Source organism: Cricetulus griseus, chromosome 5 (assembly GCF_003668045.3).
Source record: "Cricetulus griseus strain 17A/GY chromosome 5, alternate assembly CriGri-PICRH-1.0, whole genome shotgun sequence".
In the NCBI taxonomy this organism is placed as follows: Eukaryota; Metazoa; Chordata; class Mammalia; order Rodentia; family Cricetidae; genus Cricetulus; species Cricetulus griseus.
In genome coordinates this window covers 175816882-175835186 of record NC_048598.1, presented here as the reverse complement: position 1 = coordinate 175835186, position 18305 = coordinate 175816882, and the positions used below count along the sequence as shown (strand labels likewise).

Genomic DNA, 18305 nt, shown 5'->3' with positions numbered 1-18305 from the left:
TTTATGGGAGTTGATGTGGTGGTGGTCATGGTCTCTTCACAGCAACAGAACTCTAAGTAAGACACCCTTCTTGGTTTATTGCCCTTTGCCCAGCAGGCCACTGTCACTTCTAGAATTTGGCATACCCATATCCATATCCACACATATGCAGGGTAAAGTCTTTCTCAGGTGACTTTGCCTGTGTTTATTCACTCAGTGCCTTTCACATAAATCAAGGCATTTTTTCAAATACATTGGTGTACTGATATATTCACACACTCCCACACACCTGTAGCATCGACCATGCTCAGTCTGTTATGCCTTTACCCTAGGACTGGACATGTAATTCATGCCAATCCCTCTATGTTGCTTCAGTGGTACTAGGTCTTAAATTGTGTATGTTTTTACTCTTCTTTCTCCTAGAGCATACTTGATATTTGCTATCATTGTATAGAGTTTTGTATCGAGCCTAAATCTTTTTTAGACTAAAAGGGGAATTGTAGTGAGATATTCACTGCCCACACCACCCCATTTGTAGCACTCACCACAGCCTTTTTTTGGGCGTGGTCACAGGTTCGGACTTAATCGGTGAAAAGGAATAGGATTGGGGCTCTCGGAGCCCTTTCAGGTCGCAGAGAGCATCAGGGTGGCAGGATCTGTATTCTTGGAGCTGGATCAACAGCGTCGGTCACTTGTTTCCCGGTAAGTTCCTTTTCCCCCAAATAAACTCCATTCTACACTGAATCTAGTGAATCCTGATTCCCATGCCCACACATCAGGTTACACAAATGTACGAATTCAAAAAATTTCTTTTCTTCTGTAGGCTCCAGATACTATCTGATGACACTGGGTAGCTTTTGAGTTGGTGGGAGCTAGTGGTTTGTTAATACATTCCAGAAAGGTTTTTTACTTGAAATCCCAAGAATGTTAGATCAGACACAAGATAGGCAATGATCCGCTACTGACGTAAGAAATGTAGCCCAAGATAACTTGTCTCTGGATCTGCAACATTTCACAACCATAGTTGTAAATATACTTACAGGAATTTTTCTTAAAAATTATGCCTATGTGTACACATGGAGGCAGGTGCTTGCTAAGGCCAGAGGTGTTAGATCCCTTGGAGTTGGAGCTACAGGAACTGTAAGCGGCCAGGTGTGGATGCTGAGAATCGAACTCAGGTGTTGTAGAAGAGCACTTGTTAACTGCTGAGCCATGTCTCCAGCTCCTCTTCAGCAAACTTTAACGTAGATGTTTGTTTTCCCCCTGAAAACTCCACAGATGTCCCCTAAGAGTTTGGCTTTAAAGGGGGGGGGGTCACACAACAAACACAATTTTGACTCTGGTTGCTTTTATTTATTTATTTGGTTGGCTTATTTGTTGCTGTTTTTAAATCTTCAGGACAACTGTGTTTTCCTAAGGGGTTGGGAGGGATCAGACCCGAGACCTGCTAGACACGAAGGCGCCACCACACCGTAAGGCCACAGGACAAATTTTATTGCAGCACGCACCAAGTTCTCCTTCCACGTACGGAGGCCTGGGAGCCGTCCTCCTACCCTTAGACACCTGTTAAGTTCAAGTTCTCTTGCCCAGGAGACAGGAGTGGCCAGGGGTCGGCTGGAGCCGGGGCTCTAGCCGGGTATCCACCTGAAACCTGAGGAAGGGGCCGGTACACGCTTAAGGACCCAACTCCGCCTGCTTAGCTCGCCAGCCAGGCACTCTGGGAACACGGCATCCTTCACGCACCCGCGAGTGCCCCCCCTCCAGAGGCCACAGCTCGCTCTCCGGGGGGGGGGTGCAGGCGCGCATCCCGCTCTGGGGGGGGGAGGAGGTGCAGGCTCGCAGTGCGCTCTTGGGGAGGTGCAGGCGCGCGCATCGCGCTCTCGGGGAGGTGGGTGCAGGCGCGCAGCTCGCTCTCGGGGGAGGGGGTTGCAGGCGCGCAGCGCGCTCGGGGGTGCAGGCGCTCATTGCACTCTGGGGGGACTGCAGGAGCGCAGCTCGCTCTCGGGGGAGGGTGCAGCAGGGTGCAGGCGCGCATCGCTCTCGGGGGGTGCAGGCGCGCATCACGCTCTCGGGGGGGTGCAGGCGCTCATTGCTCTGGGGGGGGTGCAGGCGCGCACTCGCACAGCAGCACGGGGGTGCAGCGCTCAGTGCAGGCGCGCACGCTCTCGGGGGGGGTGCAGGCGCTCATTGCGTTCTTGCAGGGTGCAGGCGCTCTTCTGGGGGGGTGCACAGGCGCGCAGCTCGCTCGCTCTCGGGGGGAGGTGCAGGCGCTCATTGCGCTCTCGGGAGGTGCAGGCACGCAGCTCGCTCTCGGTGGGGGGGTGCAGGCGCTCAGCGCGCTCTCGGGAGGTGCAGGCGCGCAGCAGACCCGGCGCGCGCAGCCCACCCTCCCGGCTCGCAGAGGGAGCCACGCCTCCAGGCCAGGGGGCGGGGCTAGCCTGGCGTGACGGCGTCGCCCGCTGTCTGAAGCGCGGGCGGGCGAGTGGGCGGGGGCCGCGCGATGACACCAGGCCCAGTCCATTCGCCGCAGGCGGGGCCCCGGCAGAGTGGGCGGGGTCGGGCGGGAACGGGGTGGCCAGTACGACATTCCGCGCGCCGCCCCGACTTCCGAACTATCGGTCCTGGCCTGGCAAACGGAGGGCGGGGTGCGCGGCGATGACGTCGCCAGGCGTCCGCCCTGGCCCCGCCTCGGAACGAGACGGCCCCGCCCCCTTTTCCCACTCCCGCCCGCCCTCGGGGCGAGGGGGCGGGGCCTCGCGCGCGCCGTGATGACGTCGAGCCCCGCCCGGCCCGTTCTGGGAGCGGAGCGGTGGCGCCCGCCGTCCCGTCCCGTCCCGTCCCGTCCCCGCCCTCCCTGAGAGGGGCGCTGGCGCGCGGGGCAGAGCGACCTGTTATCTGCGCTCGCCCCAGCCGGGAGGAGGAGGAGGAGGAGTGAGCTCCGCGGCTGGCCGGCCGGCGGGCGGGCGATGAGCGGCGCCGGGGACGAGAAGGGCGGCCCGGAGGCGGGTGCCGGCCGGGCCGGGTCCCGCTGCGAGCCCGAGGCCCCGGGCAGCGCGCTGAGTGTGGACCTGGCGGGTCTGCTGGGGCAGCTGGCGCGCAGCTTCGCGCTGCTGCTGCCGGTGTACGCCCTGGGCTACCTGGGGCTGAGCTTCAGCTGGGTGCTGCTGGCGCTCGGGCTCCTCGCCTGGTGTCGCCGGAGCCGCGGCCTCAAGGCCAGCCGCTTGTGCCGCGCGCTGGAGCTCCTGGAGGATGAGGAGCGAGCCGTGCGCCTCGAGGTGCGCGCCTGCGACCTGCCCGCCTGGGTGAGTAGCGCGCTCCCCACACCTCCGCCGCCCCTCCCGCCCCACCCGGGGTTGAGCGGAGTCGGCCCCCTCACCCGCGACACCCTTCTCTCGCTCGCCCTCCCCGGTGACGGGTGGGGACTTGACAGGCTTCAGCCCCGGGGAGGTGTCCGCACCGATTGCCCCAAATCTCGGCCCGATCGCCGGGTGGAGGGGGTGCAGGGGTCCGCACAACCTGGAGCTCGACCGAGTCAGATGTGGGATGCGTTCCCCGTCTGCCTCCCCACCCCACCCCACCCCACCCCTGCTGTCCGCCTACCCAAAGTGGATGTCCACGCCCTCCCTGGTCTGCCTTCTCCGCCCACCTGCTTTCCTCGGTGGGGTCCGCACCACCCGGGCCTACCCACCCTGGCCCCGAGCGAGCGAGCAAGCGAGCAAGAACTCGCATCTGCGTCCCGCTTGGCTCTCAGCGCACCCACGTCCCCCTCCTAAGCCAGGTCTCTTGGCGGCTTTCGCCACCCTCGTGGAGGGCGAGATGTCCTGGTCTCTGCCCCTCCCTCCGAGAGCGTCCTCTCGCTCTCAGTCCTCTTGCAGGTTTTTTTCCCCTCCTCACCCCTCACCCCGTCGCTAGCACCAGAGCGCAGGTAGTGGACACGTCCTAACTCGGCAGTATCGGTCGTGGCCAGTGGCTGGGCCTTGTCTTCCCCACCCTCACGCTACCGCCCCGAAGCGGACCTTAATGGGCGATGTTATCTGCTGTCCCGAGCAGAGCACACTGATTCTGTGTGAAGCCTTTTCTGCCAGCGCGGCGCTGCAGGTCTGGAAAGGTCCAGATGCTCTCTCTCCTGATGTAGAAGTAGCAGCGACAGCCCAAGGTGGGAAGAAGAACTTGATGCTAAACTCAGGAAGACTCATTCATTTCTTAGTTGTGCCTGACACGATTGGAGTGTTCCTGGAAAGCTTATTTGAGAATAACTGAAATCTTTGTTTCTTTTCTTTCTTTCTTTTTTTTTTTAAATACCAGATGTAAGACTAAGCTCTTTTATATGGTCGTTCTAGATCCAGCGTGAGCTTATGAACAATAATGGTGTTGCGGTTTTAGTTTTTTTTTTTTTTCTTAAACAAACTAAGCTCTCTGTCGGAGCTGGCTTTATCATTTTCTCCTCACTTGTCTTTCTTAGCAAGGAGTTAGTGTGACAGCTTCAGAAGGAAATAGTGTTATATTTTAAGATGAACGATGCACGCCTTAGGCCTGATGTGGTTGTCTGTGTGGAAGGAGACAATAGTGAGTTTTAGAAGGGAGGAGGAGGGGGGTTAGTGGAGAAAGAGCTTTCCAGCCAGGAAACACTTGAGAGATGTGGCATGGAACATGGTACAAATACCCCAAAACAAAAAAATTTTTAAAGTAGGGGTTCCCAAATTCAAGAGGAATGTAACAGGGAGTAGCACTTTGTGATTACAAATAGCAATTGGAGTAAGAAGTATAATAAGTTTCGTCTGATACGAGGTGAATATGTAGGGCAGTGGTGTTTTGGAAAATGAAAGTAAGTGTATGGTACAACGTTTAGCTTAGCTCGCAGTAAAGGAATGTATGAAAAACAGGAAGTTGGAGTGGCCAAGGTGAGAATCAACAAGAATCTGTGTACTTTGGAATGCTGAATGTATGTTGTCTCTGCTACACTGAACTAAACGCTGTCAGAAAGCTTGTGAAGACCCCAGCAGTTAAACGTCCAAACAACAGCACAAATAGGACTGAAATCTTTAGGAGCAGAGTGGTGCTGACTTTCAGAAATACTTGATTGTTGATCGGCTGACATAAACTAGCTTTTATAACATGTTGGCAAAAATGCAAGTGTTTTCACACAGGAAATAGAATACAGTCGCTGCCATAATGAACTAAATTTAATCAAATAAAAAAGTAGTTGGCCAGTTTTGGGTTTTTTGTTTGCTCTTTGCAGCCAGACTCAGTGCTTCCAGCATGATAGTATAGTAGTCTACCACTGAATACATTGACAGCCCCCTGCATGTGTTTGCTTTGTTTTTGTTTTTGTTGGGTTGTTTGGAGACAAGGTCTTACTTTGTGGCCAAGGTTGGTCATCCTGCCTCCACCACCAAGTGGTGGGATAGCAGGTATGTGCTAACATGCTTGTCTGGCCTCTGTGGTTTCTGGATATTGGGGTGATATTTTGTCTTGAACAAGATGAGCATGCCAAGGACTATGTAAGTTTTAAGTGTCATTAATGGTTATGATTCATAGTGGAGTGGAAACATGAGAAAACATGAGCTAGTTTGCTATCAACTTCCTAATTTCATCGTTAGGTAAATTGACCCACAGCATTTTACCTAGCAAAATGAAAATTTAAGCTGGGAAGAGGGACAGTGCCGAACTTGTATTTTTACTTGAAAATGCACAACTTTGGTAAAGAGTGGTTCTTTCCTGTCTTTCCCGCTGCCAGTAAATTCTGATGTTATGGCTGCAAGTATATAGAAACATCAACCTGTTATGTACAGTGTTGCTTAACTTGGTAAAAGTTGTTCTTTTAGTCCTCAAATATTTGGATAACTGGGAATTGAAACAGCCTGTTCCTTTAGGCATGTTCTTCTGTACTATTGTGTACAATCTGGGGTAGGGGGCAGAGACAACTTTCTTCCCAGTGTTCTTCTGGAAGTTTAGGAGAATGTAACTCTCGTCAACATATAATACTTAACCATCTAAGAACAAAATAAACTGAAAAAATGCATGGTAGTCTCATATAAAGAAAGAACAAAGTTGGCTTTCTCAGTGTGTTTTGTGAGACTTGTATCAGATTGGTGTAGAGGTGAGTGGTTTTAATCTGAGGATGAGAGGCAGGCACAGCTGAGTGTCTTCTTGACGTGCACACCTGGTTATACGTAGGTTACACAGCCTGTGCCAGTTACAATGCATTGCCACGTGTGCCCTGCGTGTTTCTTAAAATAATCAGTAAATACCTTGGTTGGTCTTTAACTTCAGTAAATTTAAATTTACCACATATGTATCCATTAGCCCAGATGTTCAGGCTGCAGTTGTATTTGTATCTCAGATTAATATTGTGCTCATTTTAATTTTAAAGATGGGACTTAGATCAAATATGAGAATTTATAGACATGTATGAAATACATTTATAAATCTAGCCTGCAGATTGGTTTGTGTACCTGTATTTTTACAATGCTCTGGGTGTGGCCTTTTGCATTTGGCTAACAGTTTATCCAAGCATCTCTCTTAATGTCCATGACAATTCTGTCCCAGAGGAACTTTATCACACTGTTACGATGAAGCATAAAAAGTCGCCCTGCCTTCACATTTATATTCCTTCCAGGTACATGTACTGACACACTATCAGGTAGGCTGGTGATGGCCTGCTGTGGCATACGAATTGAAGAAAGAACCGGAAATGCTTTTTGGTAAAGGGAGCAGGTGTGAGAGTGTGTGAGTGTGGAACTGGGTGTGAGCAGTAACAATTATGGCAGCTTCTGTAAGACAGAAGCCCCAGGAGGGCAGCAGTGGAGAGCAGATAGGCCACCTTCTTTGGAGAGGGCTCTGCTGAGATCTATGTAGTAGTTTCTCCTCAGCCACCAGCTGGCAAATTGTGACACGGAGACTTAATAATTAATTATGAAAGCTCAGCCTATATGCCTGACTCCCTCCATGCCTCCTTGGCGTCTCCTGTGTGCCTAGATTCCTCCTCCTCTGCCTTTCTCCCCAGAAATCCTGCCTATACCTCCTGCTTAGCTGTTGGCCATTCAGCTTTTTATTACACCAACCACAGCAATACATCTTCACACAGTGTACAATATCCCACAACAGATCTCTTCAGTTCTAAGTTCTTCAAGTGTTAGAAAGTGGAACAGACTAATTAACGACAACCAGCAATGTTCCCACTGACCCTACCCAGGCCCTAAAGATTGAGGAACACAGTGCTCCCACTGAACCCTCCCAGGCTCTTAGGAATGAGGAGTCCAAGTGAGCCTGCCCTGTCTCTTAGTAGCAGGAACAGAAGTGCTTCCACTGAACTCCATGTGGGCTCTAAGAAATGAAGAGGGGAAGTGTTCCTTCCTTGGGTTTCTTAAACATTTTTGGCAATTTGCAGATACCTTATCAAAAACAATCCCACATTCTATATACACATAGAGCTTGGGCATACAAGGAGAAACAGTGTGGTCCACCATGCGTGACTTCTCAACACGCTGTAAGTGCAAGGACAAGAGCTACCCATCGATTTCTAAAGTCTCACCCAAATTGATCCAAAACATAAGCAGACAAGTAATGAAGAAAAATGTGGGACATGGAGGCAAGGGTGTTTGTGGACTGTTAGCGGTGCTTCCAGTTTGAAGAACTGGTTGATTACTATATCTGTGTAATAGTTGCTAGCCTAAATTGTCACCCCCCCTTTTCTAAGTTAAAAAAAATTAACACATACTAATGAAGAACTAGTAACCACCTTTGAAACTGACTTCCCAAAGGGCTAGATTCCTCCATCTCTACTAGGATTGGCAAGAGGTATGAACTTTTACAGACTTGGAGTTAATATAGACTTAAATCAATGTGTTTACCAAATACACCTAGTAAACAGGTTATAACAAAATAATCAGAATAGTGGAAAGGCTGTTGGAGATAAAGAGGTGGGTTATTAATGGCTCCCAAGCAGGCTAAAGACACATGTAGGTGATTTGTGTCCTCAGTGTGTAGCGTTCCACATTCAGGAAGTTAAAATCAGCCCATCAGCCCGCAGAAACTTCAACACAAGTGTTTGCTTTGTTTTTCAGAGGACATGCACCTACATGACACGCAGCTTTTACCTATCCTCCACATGTCTTGCTCTCCCTGCATCCAGCTGCTGACTCCTCCTTTCTTCCTCCCAGAGCTCTCTGACCCCAGAAGTCCCACCTAACCTCTTCCTGCCTTGCTAATGGCATTCAGCTCCTTATTACACTAATCACAGTGACACACCTTCACACAGTGCAAAGGACTATTCCATAACAGTCCCCCCTTTTTGTCTAAACAAAAAAAGAAAGGTTTTAATTCTAACTTAATAAAGCTATAAATAATAAAAACAATTTTCACGTAAGAATTCATTATGTCTAGTCCATTTGTATTTGGCATCTTTGGAAAAAAATACGCCTGTATTTTATCTTAATAAGCCCAAAGCTCTGTACCTAATTTACTTTCTATCATAAGTAAGGAAAACTGCAACGATAACTACCTAGTCTTCACCTCCATCAAAGACCCCAGAAGGATATAATATTACCTGAGTAAACAGGAAGTGCATAGCAAGCAACTTCCAAAAGTATGAAACGATAAAGACATCAAGCTGCCTGGACAGTCGTCACCTCAGGGTTCCTCTGTAACATTGGAGCATCATCTTAGGCCTACAAGCCTAGAAGATCTGGCAGACTTTTCTATGAAGGAGAAAGTCTGAAGGATTGCCCCTGTCCTGCCTTATCTTGGCAAAGTTCAGCAGTCAAGGCAAATGTCTAGCTTTGCCATAATGAAAGCAAACTCCATATGGAGTTTGGTGTTGCCAGGAGCAGAAATATCTCACTGTCCTGAAAAGCCCTATGTTAACAAAACATTTTAAATGCCATATTCCACAGGTCTTTTGAAGGTGTTTGAAGACCATCTGTCTATCTAAAATACATCTGTTTAACTTTGAAAACATACCTAATATGACTTCAGGTTTGATTGTTATAGATGATTAACTACTAACCGGTATTTTTTATTATCTTAATAGCTTTCAAGGACTAAAAGGTTACATTACAGTTTTAAATGAGCTGTGTAGATACAATACGTGAAACAAAAATAGAAATATATATATATATATGTATATATACATACACATATATATATATATATAGTATGACAAAAATAACCTTAAATGTGTAACAATATACAAAAATCCATACCAATGTAAAATATTTGAGACTAGTGGTTCTTAAAAAACAGACTTAACAATTTACCTTTTTATCTCATCATTTCTATATTATATCCTTTTTTTCCCTTCAGAAAGAGATCTGTGAATCTAATCTCCTTTGTTTAGCTTTCTCCCTGACCATGACCAGTAACAACTTGTAACCAACCCCTAAATAACAAACATTCGTAACCCACCATATGACCACAGACCAATCACCTCACCTCTTGGGAATGTGGGTGTCATGTTCTCTGGACTGCTTTTTGTTTTCTAGAGGTGATGGCATCTTTGGGGGATCCTGAGAAAACTGAAATAATGGTCACGTCCTGGAAAAACTAGCTGTAACGTTTGTTGTCCACTCTCTGCAGTGGGAAAGAGCAAGACTTACCTGTAGTGTTGGCTAGAATAGTCTGTGAGGCTGGACCATCTCAGCCAACAGTCTTGAAGCTGTTCTGGATGCAGAACTCTGAGGAAACTGCAGCAGAGGCATTCTGAGAGCTGGATCACCTGGCCCACCTGTTTTCATTGAGTCTGGTCCTCTTTCTCTGCAAACACACAGACTTTCAAATGTAACATATCTGCATTAAGTAAAGCCAGCCAAAGATGATTTTTTTTGTTTTATGTTTGAGCAGGTATAATATATCTCACCTGTCTTGTAGTTTTTCTAGGTTTATATCTGTAGGCAGGATTTTTAGGGGGGTATTCCCCAATCACACTCGATTTTATCAACCTTGAATGAATCCACAGCCTTTCTTTTTCTGAGGAAACAAACGCATAAACCTCTTCCCTAAAGTGATAAATTTCCATCTTCATTTTGAAGCCAAGATATTCCTAAAGTATATAGGCTGGTTTAATTCAAAAGTCCCTTCCACAATCCAGTGTCTCTCAGCAACTGTCATTCTCTGTTCATTAGCATTAAAAAAAAAAAAAAAACTCAAAAAAAAAAAAAAAGAACAAAGCACCATATAAGGCCCAAACTCCCAGTGTTAGGATTTTTCTATCCTTTACATGACTTACTTTTTAATTTTACTTTACTCTCTTTTTAAAGAATTTACTTATTATTTTTACACTATTTTTTTATGACTGTTTATACCCATTTTCTTTTCTTTTCGTTAGCATCCAAGCACATTTTTAAACATACTGTATCTTTGTAGATGTTTTTTTGTGTGTCTGGGCCTGGCTTTACTAAGTACCTGCAGTGTTCTCTGATCGTGTGTGACAAGTCTTAAACTGTTGTGTCAGCTTAGTGCACGGCACTGGTGTCTGGCTCCAGCCTGCACATAGCATCTGGTTGCCACACATCTGAACACTGAGCACCAGCCTGCCTGAGAGACTACAGGAAGAGGAAACCACATCCAGCTCCTTGTCCATTACTTTTCTTAGCTTTCTTGGGCCCCATGTTTGGATATTCAAGCCCTCATGTTGGATGCCGTTTGTAGATGAACTTTCATGTTGGGAACACCAGCTCAAAATCATGACACAAAGACCTATTATTGTTAGTATTCAGGCATCTGCACTGGCCTGTCCTTGGGGTCCTGACAGGATACACCCTCAGCTGCAGCCACTAAGAGCACCACCTGTGCACATTCACTACCTTTCCTTTTAAAGGGGCCCTGACCACCTCCTATCCTCTCTCTCTTTCTCTCCCCCCTCTCTTCTTTTCTCTCTCCCTCCCTTCTCTCCCTTCCCCTCTCGTCTCTCTCCCTTCTTAACTCTCTCCTGCTGCTCCTGTCTCTGGAGGCCGGTCTCCCGCCTTCCCTTTCCCGTGTTTATGATCCCTTTCCCTATTTTTTTTTTTTTAAACTCTCTGCTTGAACCCTGTCTCATGGCGTCTTTTGCGCCTCCTTTCTTAAATTACAACAATTACTAATTACGAAGGCTCAGCCTTAGCTTAGGCTTGTTTCTAACTAGCTCTTAGAACTTAAATTGACCCATTTCCATTGATCTGCTTGCTCCCACATGGCTTGTGGCTTTTACCTCTCCTCCTGCATGTCTTGCTTCCTCTGCATCTGGCTGCTGACTCCCCCTTTCTTCCCCCCAGAGCTCTGTCCCCACGAGTCCCCCAACCTCTGCCTGCCTAGCTAATGGCCATTCATCGCTTTATTGAACCCATCACCATGACCTTCACACAGTATAAGGAAATATTCCACACCATAGACTTATTTTTAAACTCATTAGAATAATATGATCATTTTATATATAAAAGTCTAACTGTGGAAGGCAGTGTTCATTTTGAATGGTAAGAAATTAAAAGGAACTAGAGAGGTGGCTGAGAGGCTACGGGTTCTGGCTACTCTTCCAGAGTACTGTTCCAGGCTTGATTCCTAGGTTCACAACTACCTAAAACTCCAGTGCCAGGAGATTCGATGCCTTCTTCTGGCCTCCACAGTCATCAGGCATGTACATGGTGCACAGATTTTCATACAGGCAAAACATTGTACACATAAAAATAAAGGGTTTTGTTTTGTGTTTTGAAGACATGATAGATCTATCCCCACCTCTTACATTCCCTCCACGGTGAGTCATAACCTCAGAATGCTCTTGTTCCTGTGTGGGATATTAAAATTTAACAAGAATGTTCTCATCCTAGATCGCAGTTTCATGTAGCACAATAAAATGATAACTGCTTTGAGGTTTCCGGAGACTTGTTGGATTGTCTTGTCCTTCTGTGTAAGTATCAGCCCACACGGCTGGTTCAGTGTCCCTCGAGATGCATTGCTAATTGTGAGAAGCAGCCGTTGTAGACCAGGAGCCCAGAGTCTGGAAATGGTCCTTGTGAACCACCCCTCAATGGGATCCACCCCCCTAGTCTTGTGCTTTTGGGTAACCTGCCGTTCCTCATCAGGAATATAAAACTGCAGTGAGCCTGACTACATCCTGTGAGACTGGGGTAAGGCCAGGTTCAGTGAAATAACTAGGCACAGGCAAGCAGACATGTTCTTGGGTCACCACCTGAGTCACAGACATGCAAAGCTTTGACAGATCCTCTGGCCATGTGGCCTGAGTCACATCTCTCACCACAGAGATGCCCTTTGCTACCTCCCTCATTGCAGTGTGTTTATTTTGTGCTGTTGCTAAGAGTCTATCTGCCAGATTTTTGTTTCTTTGTACAATATTGGGGGTTAAATCCAGGATCCTTGCACATGGTAGTAAACCCTCTATCACTGGGTTATTCCATTTCCCAGTGTAGCTCAGAGGCAGAGGCAGGCAAATCTCTGTGAGTTCAAGGCCACCCTGCTCTACAGGAGCTTGTTCCAGGACAGCCAGGGCTACACAGAGAAACCCTGTCTTGAAAAATCAAAAAAAAAAAAAAAAGGACAACACAGAAAGGCAGCTCCGAGAACTGAGAGAGACAGCAAAGCAGGGCTTTGAAATACACGAGAAGAGGAGTTGACCTTTAGCTTCTAGACCTTAGGTAAACCCTGGATGTCGACTAGGGTGGTAAGTGTTAATTTAAAAGACAGGCTTGACAGTAGTCGCCAGATGGTCTGAAGACAAAGACGATGCCAAGTCTCATGGAGACAGAGCTGGGAGGGAAAGATAGAAAAAAGACTGATCGAGAAAGTGAGTGACAGCCCCAGGTGCAGAATGATCGTGCTGCCAAGAAAGATGATTTGCAAGTGGGTCCCTGCAGGTCAGCATGGGAAGCCATTACGTCAGTTTTTAAGTGCTATTGTGAATCTGCTTTCTGTCTCTGTGGGTTTTCCTACGCTGAATAGGTCATAAAAAAACAGTCATACAATATGTGACTCGTGTCTAGCCTAAATTACTTAGCATACTAAAATTCTATTTATTTATTTGTGTGTGTATATAAGTACAGACACACATGTACTATATACACATGCTTAGAAATGAAAGGACAGCATGGAGGAGTTGGTTCTTTCCGTCTGCCATGTGGGTCCTAGAGGTTGAATTCAGGTTGCCAGGTTGATAGTAAGTGCCTTTCCCAACTTATCCATCACCACAGCCCTTAGCCTTTTGTTGTTGTTTTTGAGAGTTTCTTGACTATCCTGAAACTCACTATATAGCCCAGGCCAGCCCCAAACTCACAGAGTTCTGCCTGCCTCTGCCTCCCAAGTATTAGGACTAAAGGCATGCTCCAGCACTCCCAGCTTGTTTTTTAAAATTATTATTATTATTATTATTATTATTATTATTATTATTGGCTTTTCAAGACATGGTTTTATTGACAGAAGTTGCTGTCCTGCCTGGTCCTGTAGCCATTTAGTCCCAAATGAACACACAGAGGCTTATGTTAATTAAAACTGTTTGGGCTATGGCTGTTAATTATTGACCCATTTCTATTAATCTGTGTAGCTCCACATGGTCTTGGTTTACCGTTGATGCCTGAGCCTCTTGCTTTCTTGGCAACTACATGGCTTCTCTCTGACTCTGTTTACTACCTTTCTCTATCCCTGTTTGGGTATGCTGTATAATCATCTTCATTCAACTCTAGAGAGCCTTTAATGTCTTTCTTAATTTCCATCTGGATCTATTTTTCAATCACTAGAGAGTTGTCCAGGTTTCGTGAGTTTGTAAGCAAGCTTTCTGTTGTTGATATCCAGCTTTAATCTGTAGTGGTCAGATAGGATTGCAGGGTTTTATTTTTATTTTCTTGTATCTCTTGAGACTTGCTTTGTGTCTGAGTATGTAGTCTGTTTGGGAGAAAATTCCATGAGGTGCTGAGAAGGTGTATTTTGTGTTTGGATGAAATACTATGTAAATTTCTGTTAGGTCCATTGGTTGATGATGTCAGCTAGCATTTCCTTGTCTTCTTTTTGTCTGGGCCACCTGTGTATTGGTGGGAATAGGGTATTGAGGTCTCTCATTATCAGCGTGTGAGAGCCAATATGTGATTTTAGCTGTAGCAGTTTCTTTTACAAACTTGGGTACCTTGTGTTTGAGGCACAGATGGTAAGAATTGCAGTGTCTTTTTTTGATGGATTTTCCCTGTGATGATGAGTATGACGTTTCCTTCCCTACCTACCTCTTCTGATTAGCTCTGGTTTGAAGTATATTTTGTCAGATATTAGAATAGGTGCACCTGCATTTTTTTTTTCTGCTCATTTGTTTGGAATACATTTCCCCGCCCTTTTACGCTAGGGCGCTGTCTATCTTTGATTGTGAAGGGCACTTCTTGGAAGCAACAAAAAGATGGGTCCTGGGCTTTGTTTGTTTGTTTTCTTTCAGTCTGTTAGTCTGTATTTCTTTATTGGGAGATTGAAGTCATTAATATTAATAGTTGTTACTGAACAATGTGTATTAATTCTTATCATCTTGTTGCACTGATGGTGTTTCTTCTCTTTTTATTAACTGATCTAGAATTTTTATTCTTATGCTTCCTTGGCTGTGTTTAATCTTCTGGCATCATCCTCTGTAGAACTGGCTTCGTGGTCCTGAGTTCCTTAAATCTGTTTTTATTATGGAGAATTTTCCTTTCTCCTTAAATCCTAGTTGATAGTTTTGCTGCATATGATATTCTGAGTTGCCACCTGTGATTTCTCAGAGTTTGTAGAACTTCATTGCAGGCCCTTAGGCCTTTTAAAGTCTCCATTGAAAAGCCTGGTGCCTTCATAAACAGTCCCACCACTTCTGGTGACCCAGGGTTCAAATAAATGAGCCTATGGGCGTCATTCTTACTTAAATTAACACACCACCAGATGAGAACAGTAGATGCTTCTGTTGATGAAACACCACCCAGAACATTCCAAGGGATGTTCAGTTTAGGAATTGTCAGGGTCTAGAGACAAAAGCCAATTATCTATTTTTCAGTTTTATTGCAGTGATCTTATGATCTAATTCTGGTTTCTATGCATTATGCATGCATAATGAATGATTTTTCAGTAAACATTACAGAGAATCAAGAAATTAAAGTTCTGTCATTATTTACTGTTCCTTTTTGTTATTGTTATTCTGCTAGACAGGGTCTCTATCCCTGTTCATCCTGGAACTCACTCTGTGTAGACCAGGCTGGCCTTGAACTCCCAGAGATCTGCCTGCCTCTGCCTCCTGAGTGCTGGGATTAAAGAGTGTGCCACCACATCCACCTTCTATTTCTTAAAAGGTAGGTGTGTGTGTGTGTGTGTGTGTGTGTGTGTGTGTGTGTGTGTGTGTGTGTATCACAACGTTTGTGGGTGTCTGTAGGGGTCATCAGTTCATTGGAACTGGAGTTACATTAGTTCTGAGCCACCCAGTGTGGGTCCTGGGAACTGAACTCATGTCTTCTGGAAGAGTGGAAAGTGCTCTTCACCTCTGAGCCATCTCTCTGGCCCTATTACTTACTATCTTATATGAAAACAGGAAATGATAAACCAACCATGTTGTATATCTCTGAATTGTACTATAATACCAAGCCTGTTGGATTTTAAAAGGTATTTCCATGTTAACATGACAATGGCAGTGGTGTGTGACAAGTAAGCATGTGTGGGATGCTTCTACTGAAAGCTTGATATTATGTATCCAATACATTTTCCCATGAAGTGTTTTCATGAGTCTTGCTATTTACTGATTCTTTTTTGTTGCTTAAAATTAAAGGATTTAAAGGGAAAGTGTACATTTTAGGGTAGCCAATTTCTGATTACATTTTCTGAATTCCTGAGATGTGTGTGTGTGTGTGTGTGTGTGTGTGTGTGTGTGTGTGTGTGTGTGTGTGTGTGTGTGTGTGTGTATTGTCTGCATGAGAGTAATGTTAAGCCCGTAGGAAATACATTATTAATCTCCTTTCCTTTTTCCTTCCCTTTTTCTATTGAGACAGGATCTTAGTGTAGCCCAGGCTAGTCTCAAGCTGGTGATCTTCCTGCCTCAGCTTTCAGAGTGTTGGGATTACCTGTGTGAGCCACTGTAACTGGCTTGACTTTTTAAAAATTTCATGTGTATGGATGTTTTGCCTGCATGTATCCCTGCGCATCAAGTGCATGCCTGGTGCCTACAGAGGCCAAAAGACGACATTATAATAGATCTTCTGGAACTGGAATTAGAAATGATTGTAAATCACCATGTGGTTGCTGGGAATCAAACCCAGATCCTCTAGATCAACCTGTGCTGTTAACCACCGAGCGCCATCAGACTCCAGCCCCTGGAGGACTTAAATTTAATGTGACGTCTGAAGCTGGGACATTATTACCTTTTCTTGTTGCTTCTCTAATTCTAAAGGATCTTAATCCCATTTTCATAATCATGCATATATATTTAATAACAAATCTAAATCACTTGCAAAGAAAACACCTGAGGTGGTACACTTGCATATCCGTCTTCTCATTCGTTTAGTGAAAACATAAGTGTGTGTATCTGCCTGGCGGTATTGGATTTGGACTTTTAAAAGCCCACCAGATTGTCTTCTGTGTTGAGGACAGCCTTCCTCCTTTTGGACTATTTTAATTTGTGAGATTGATGTAGCTTATGCCAAAACTCCAGTTTAAATCAAGAATACCAGATAACTGTGTGACTTTCTGTTAGTAGTGACAAAGACTGTCTAAAGATTTTTGAGGAGTTTGTTAAAGTATGCTTCAACTTAAAATCTCCCCCTTGGACATGTGTTAACATGGGAGACATTAACTACATCATTAAATGGTTGACTTGCTACCCATGGCTATAAGCTATAAGTTGTTTAGCTTCTGCCATTGAATGTCATCAGTCCTAGCTTAGATTTTGACATCATGTTGTACATATGGAAAAACCTAAAATGTCTTAAAAATAAGCAGATGTATAAATTATATATGCCAGATGTACATATGAAACTTGGTGTACCATGTATTACTGAAATAGAAGAATTGGCTTTTAGCCAAGTGTGTTGGCACAAACTTATAATCCTAGCACCTAGAAGCTGAGGCAGTCGCATCCCAAAGTTTGAGACCAGCCGTGGCTATATTGTGAGAGATTCCCCCCTCCCCACATATAATATAATTTGGTTTTCAAATATTTTAAACATCTTGTAATAGAAAAGTATATTAGGAGTCACTTAGTATAAAATTATTTTCTACTCAGTTTCCTTAAAATAGATCTCTGTCACTCATGTAAGGAAGAAACAGTGAATTATCAAAGATAAATACTTACTAAGCACATGCTTTGTACACACTGTTACACCACAGACATGTTCTCTCTGTTATCCCCTGGTCCTCCTTCAGCTACCAGGAGCCAGACCTATGCCTCCCTCCTGAGCTCAGCCTGTTGTCCTGTATGAGCGAGCACCCAGTCCTTGTTTCAGACCTTTGCAGTTTGCAATAACATAGGGAAGTCAAATTTTTTACCCTAACTCTGTTAGGTCTCTTTTGTGAGAATATAAGAGTGACTGACCGTAGTCACCTGTGGTCTCAGGTGAAGACTGGAAGGATGTTAACGCTGTTTCACATGACTTGGTGGAATTTCTCCTCAGTATCTTAAATGCCTAGGAGAGAATTTTGAATGTTTCTGATTTGGAAGCAGAATAAGAAATGTGTTTAGTGTGTCAGGTTATGTGTTATTGTGACCAGTCTCGATTACATGACACAAGTGGGGGTAGTTTGTCTGCTTGTCTGTCTGCCCCACAGATGTGCTCAATGCTCACTGAGGCCCGAGAGTGTCGGGTCACTTGGATGCTATAGTTAAAGATGGTTGTGAGCCACCTTGTGGATCCAGGTTCTCTAGAGTAGCAGCCAGTATTCCTGACTACTGAGTCATCTCTTCAACCCTACGTTGGGGATTTTTGAAGAGCTCAATTGCTTGATTTCTTGTATGAATTAACTGATTGCCTGCTTTTTTGTTTTGTTTTGTTTTTGGATTTGGGACTTGAGCTATCAGGACAAAACCTTCTATTGTCTTAGAAAAATATCATTTAATGTGAAGACTTCTTGTCTTTATTATTTTCTAGTTGTTATGAATTAGAAAATGACTCTGGTCTCTTGAGAAGTTGAGAGAGTGCAAATGGGGATCAAGTATGTCAAGCAGGTAACTTGTGAAATGAATAAAGAAGCATGCATTTGAAATCATCAGAAGTAATGAAAGGGAGTTGATACCAACCAAGGCTTCCATCACTTTCTCCTGATGTACTCAAAAGCCAGGAACAGGAAAGATTCAGGAACGCCACCGCTGCTGTCGCTATCCAGAGAGTCATAGATGTACAGCACAGGAGGATTCAGGAACA

General features: G+C 45.3%; 1 protein-coding gene across 3 annotated transcripts in view; it reads left to right on the top strand.

The window, feature by feature from the left end:
- The first annotated feature begins 2785 nt into the window (after positions 1-2785).
- Esyt2 (extended synaptotagmin 2) overlaps positions 2786-18305 on the top strand; it is a 70944-nt gene continuing 55424 nt past the window's right edge. The window contains exon 1 of one of the 3 annotated variants that reach the window (XM_027417034.2): positions 2786-3281. In XM_027417034.2, coding sequence (XP_027272835.1) covers positions 2946-3281 — 336 coding nt within the window. In that variant the 5' untranslated portion in view covers positions 2786-2945. Of the gene's footprint in view, positions 3282-4116; positions 4136-18305 lie in introns of those variants that run through there. The other 2 variants (XM_027417035.2, XM_035445142.1) reach the window with 2 other exon arrangements.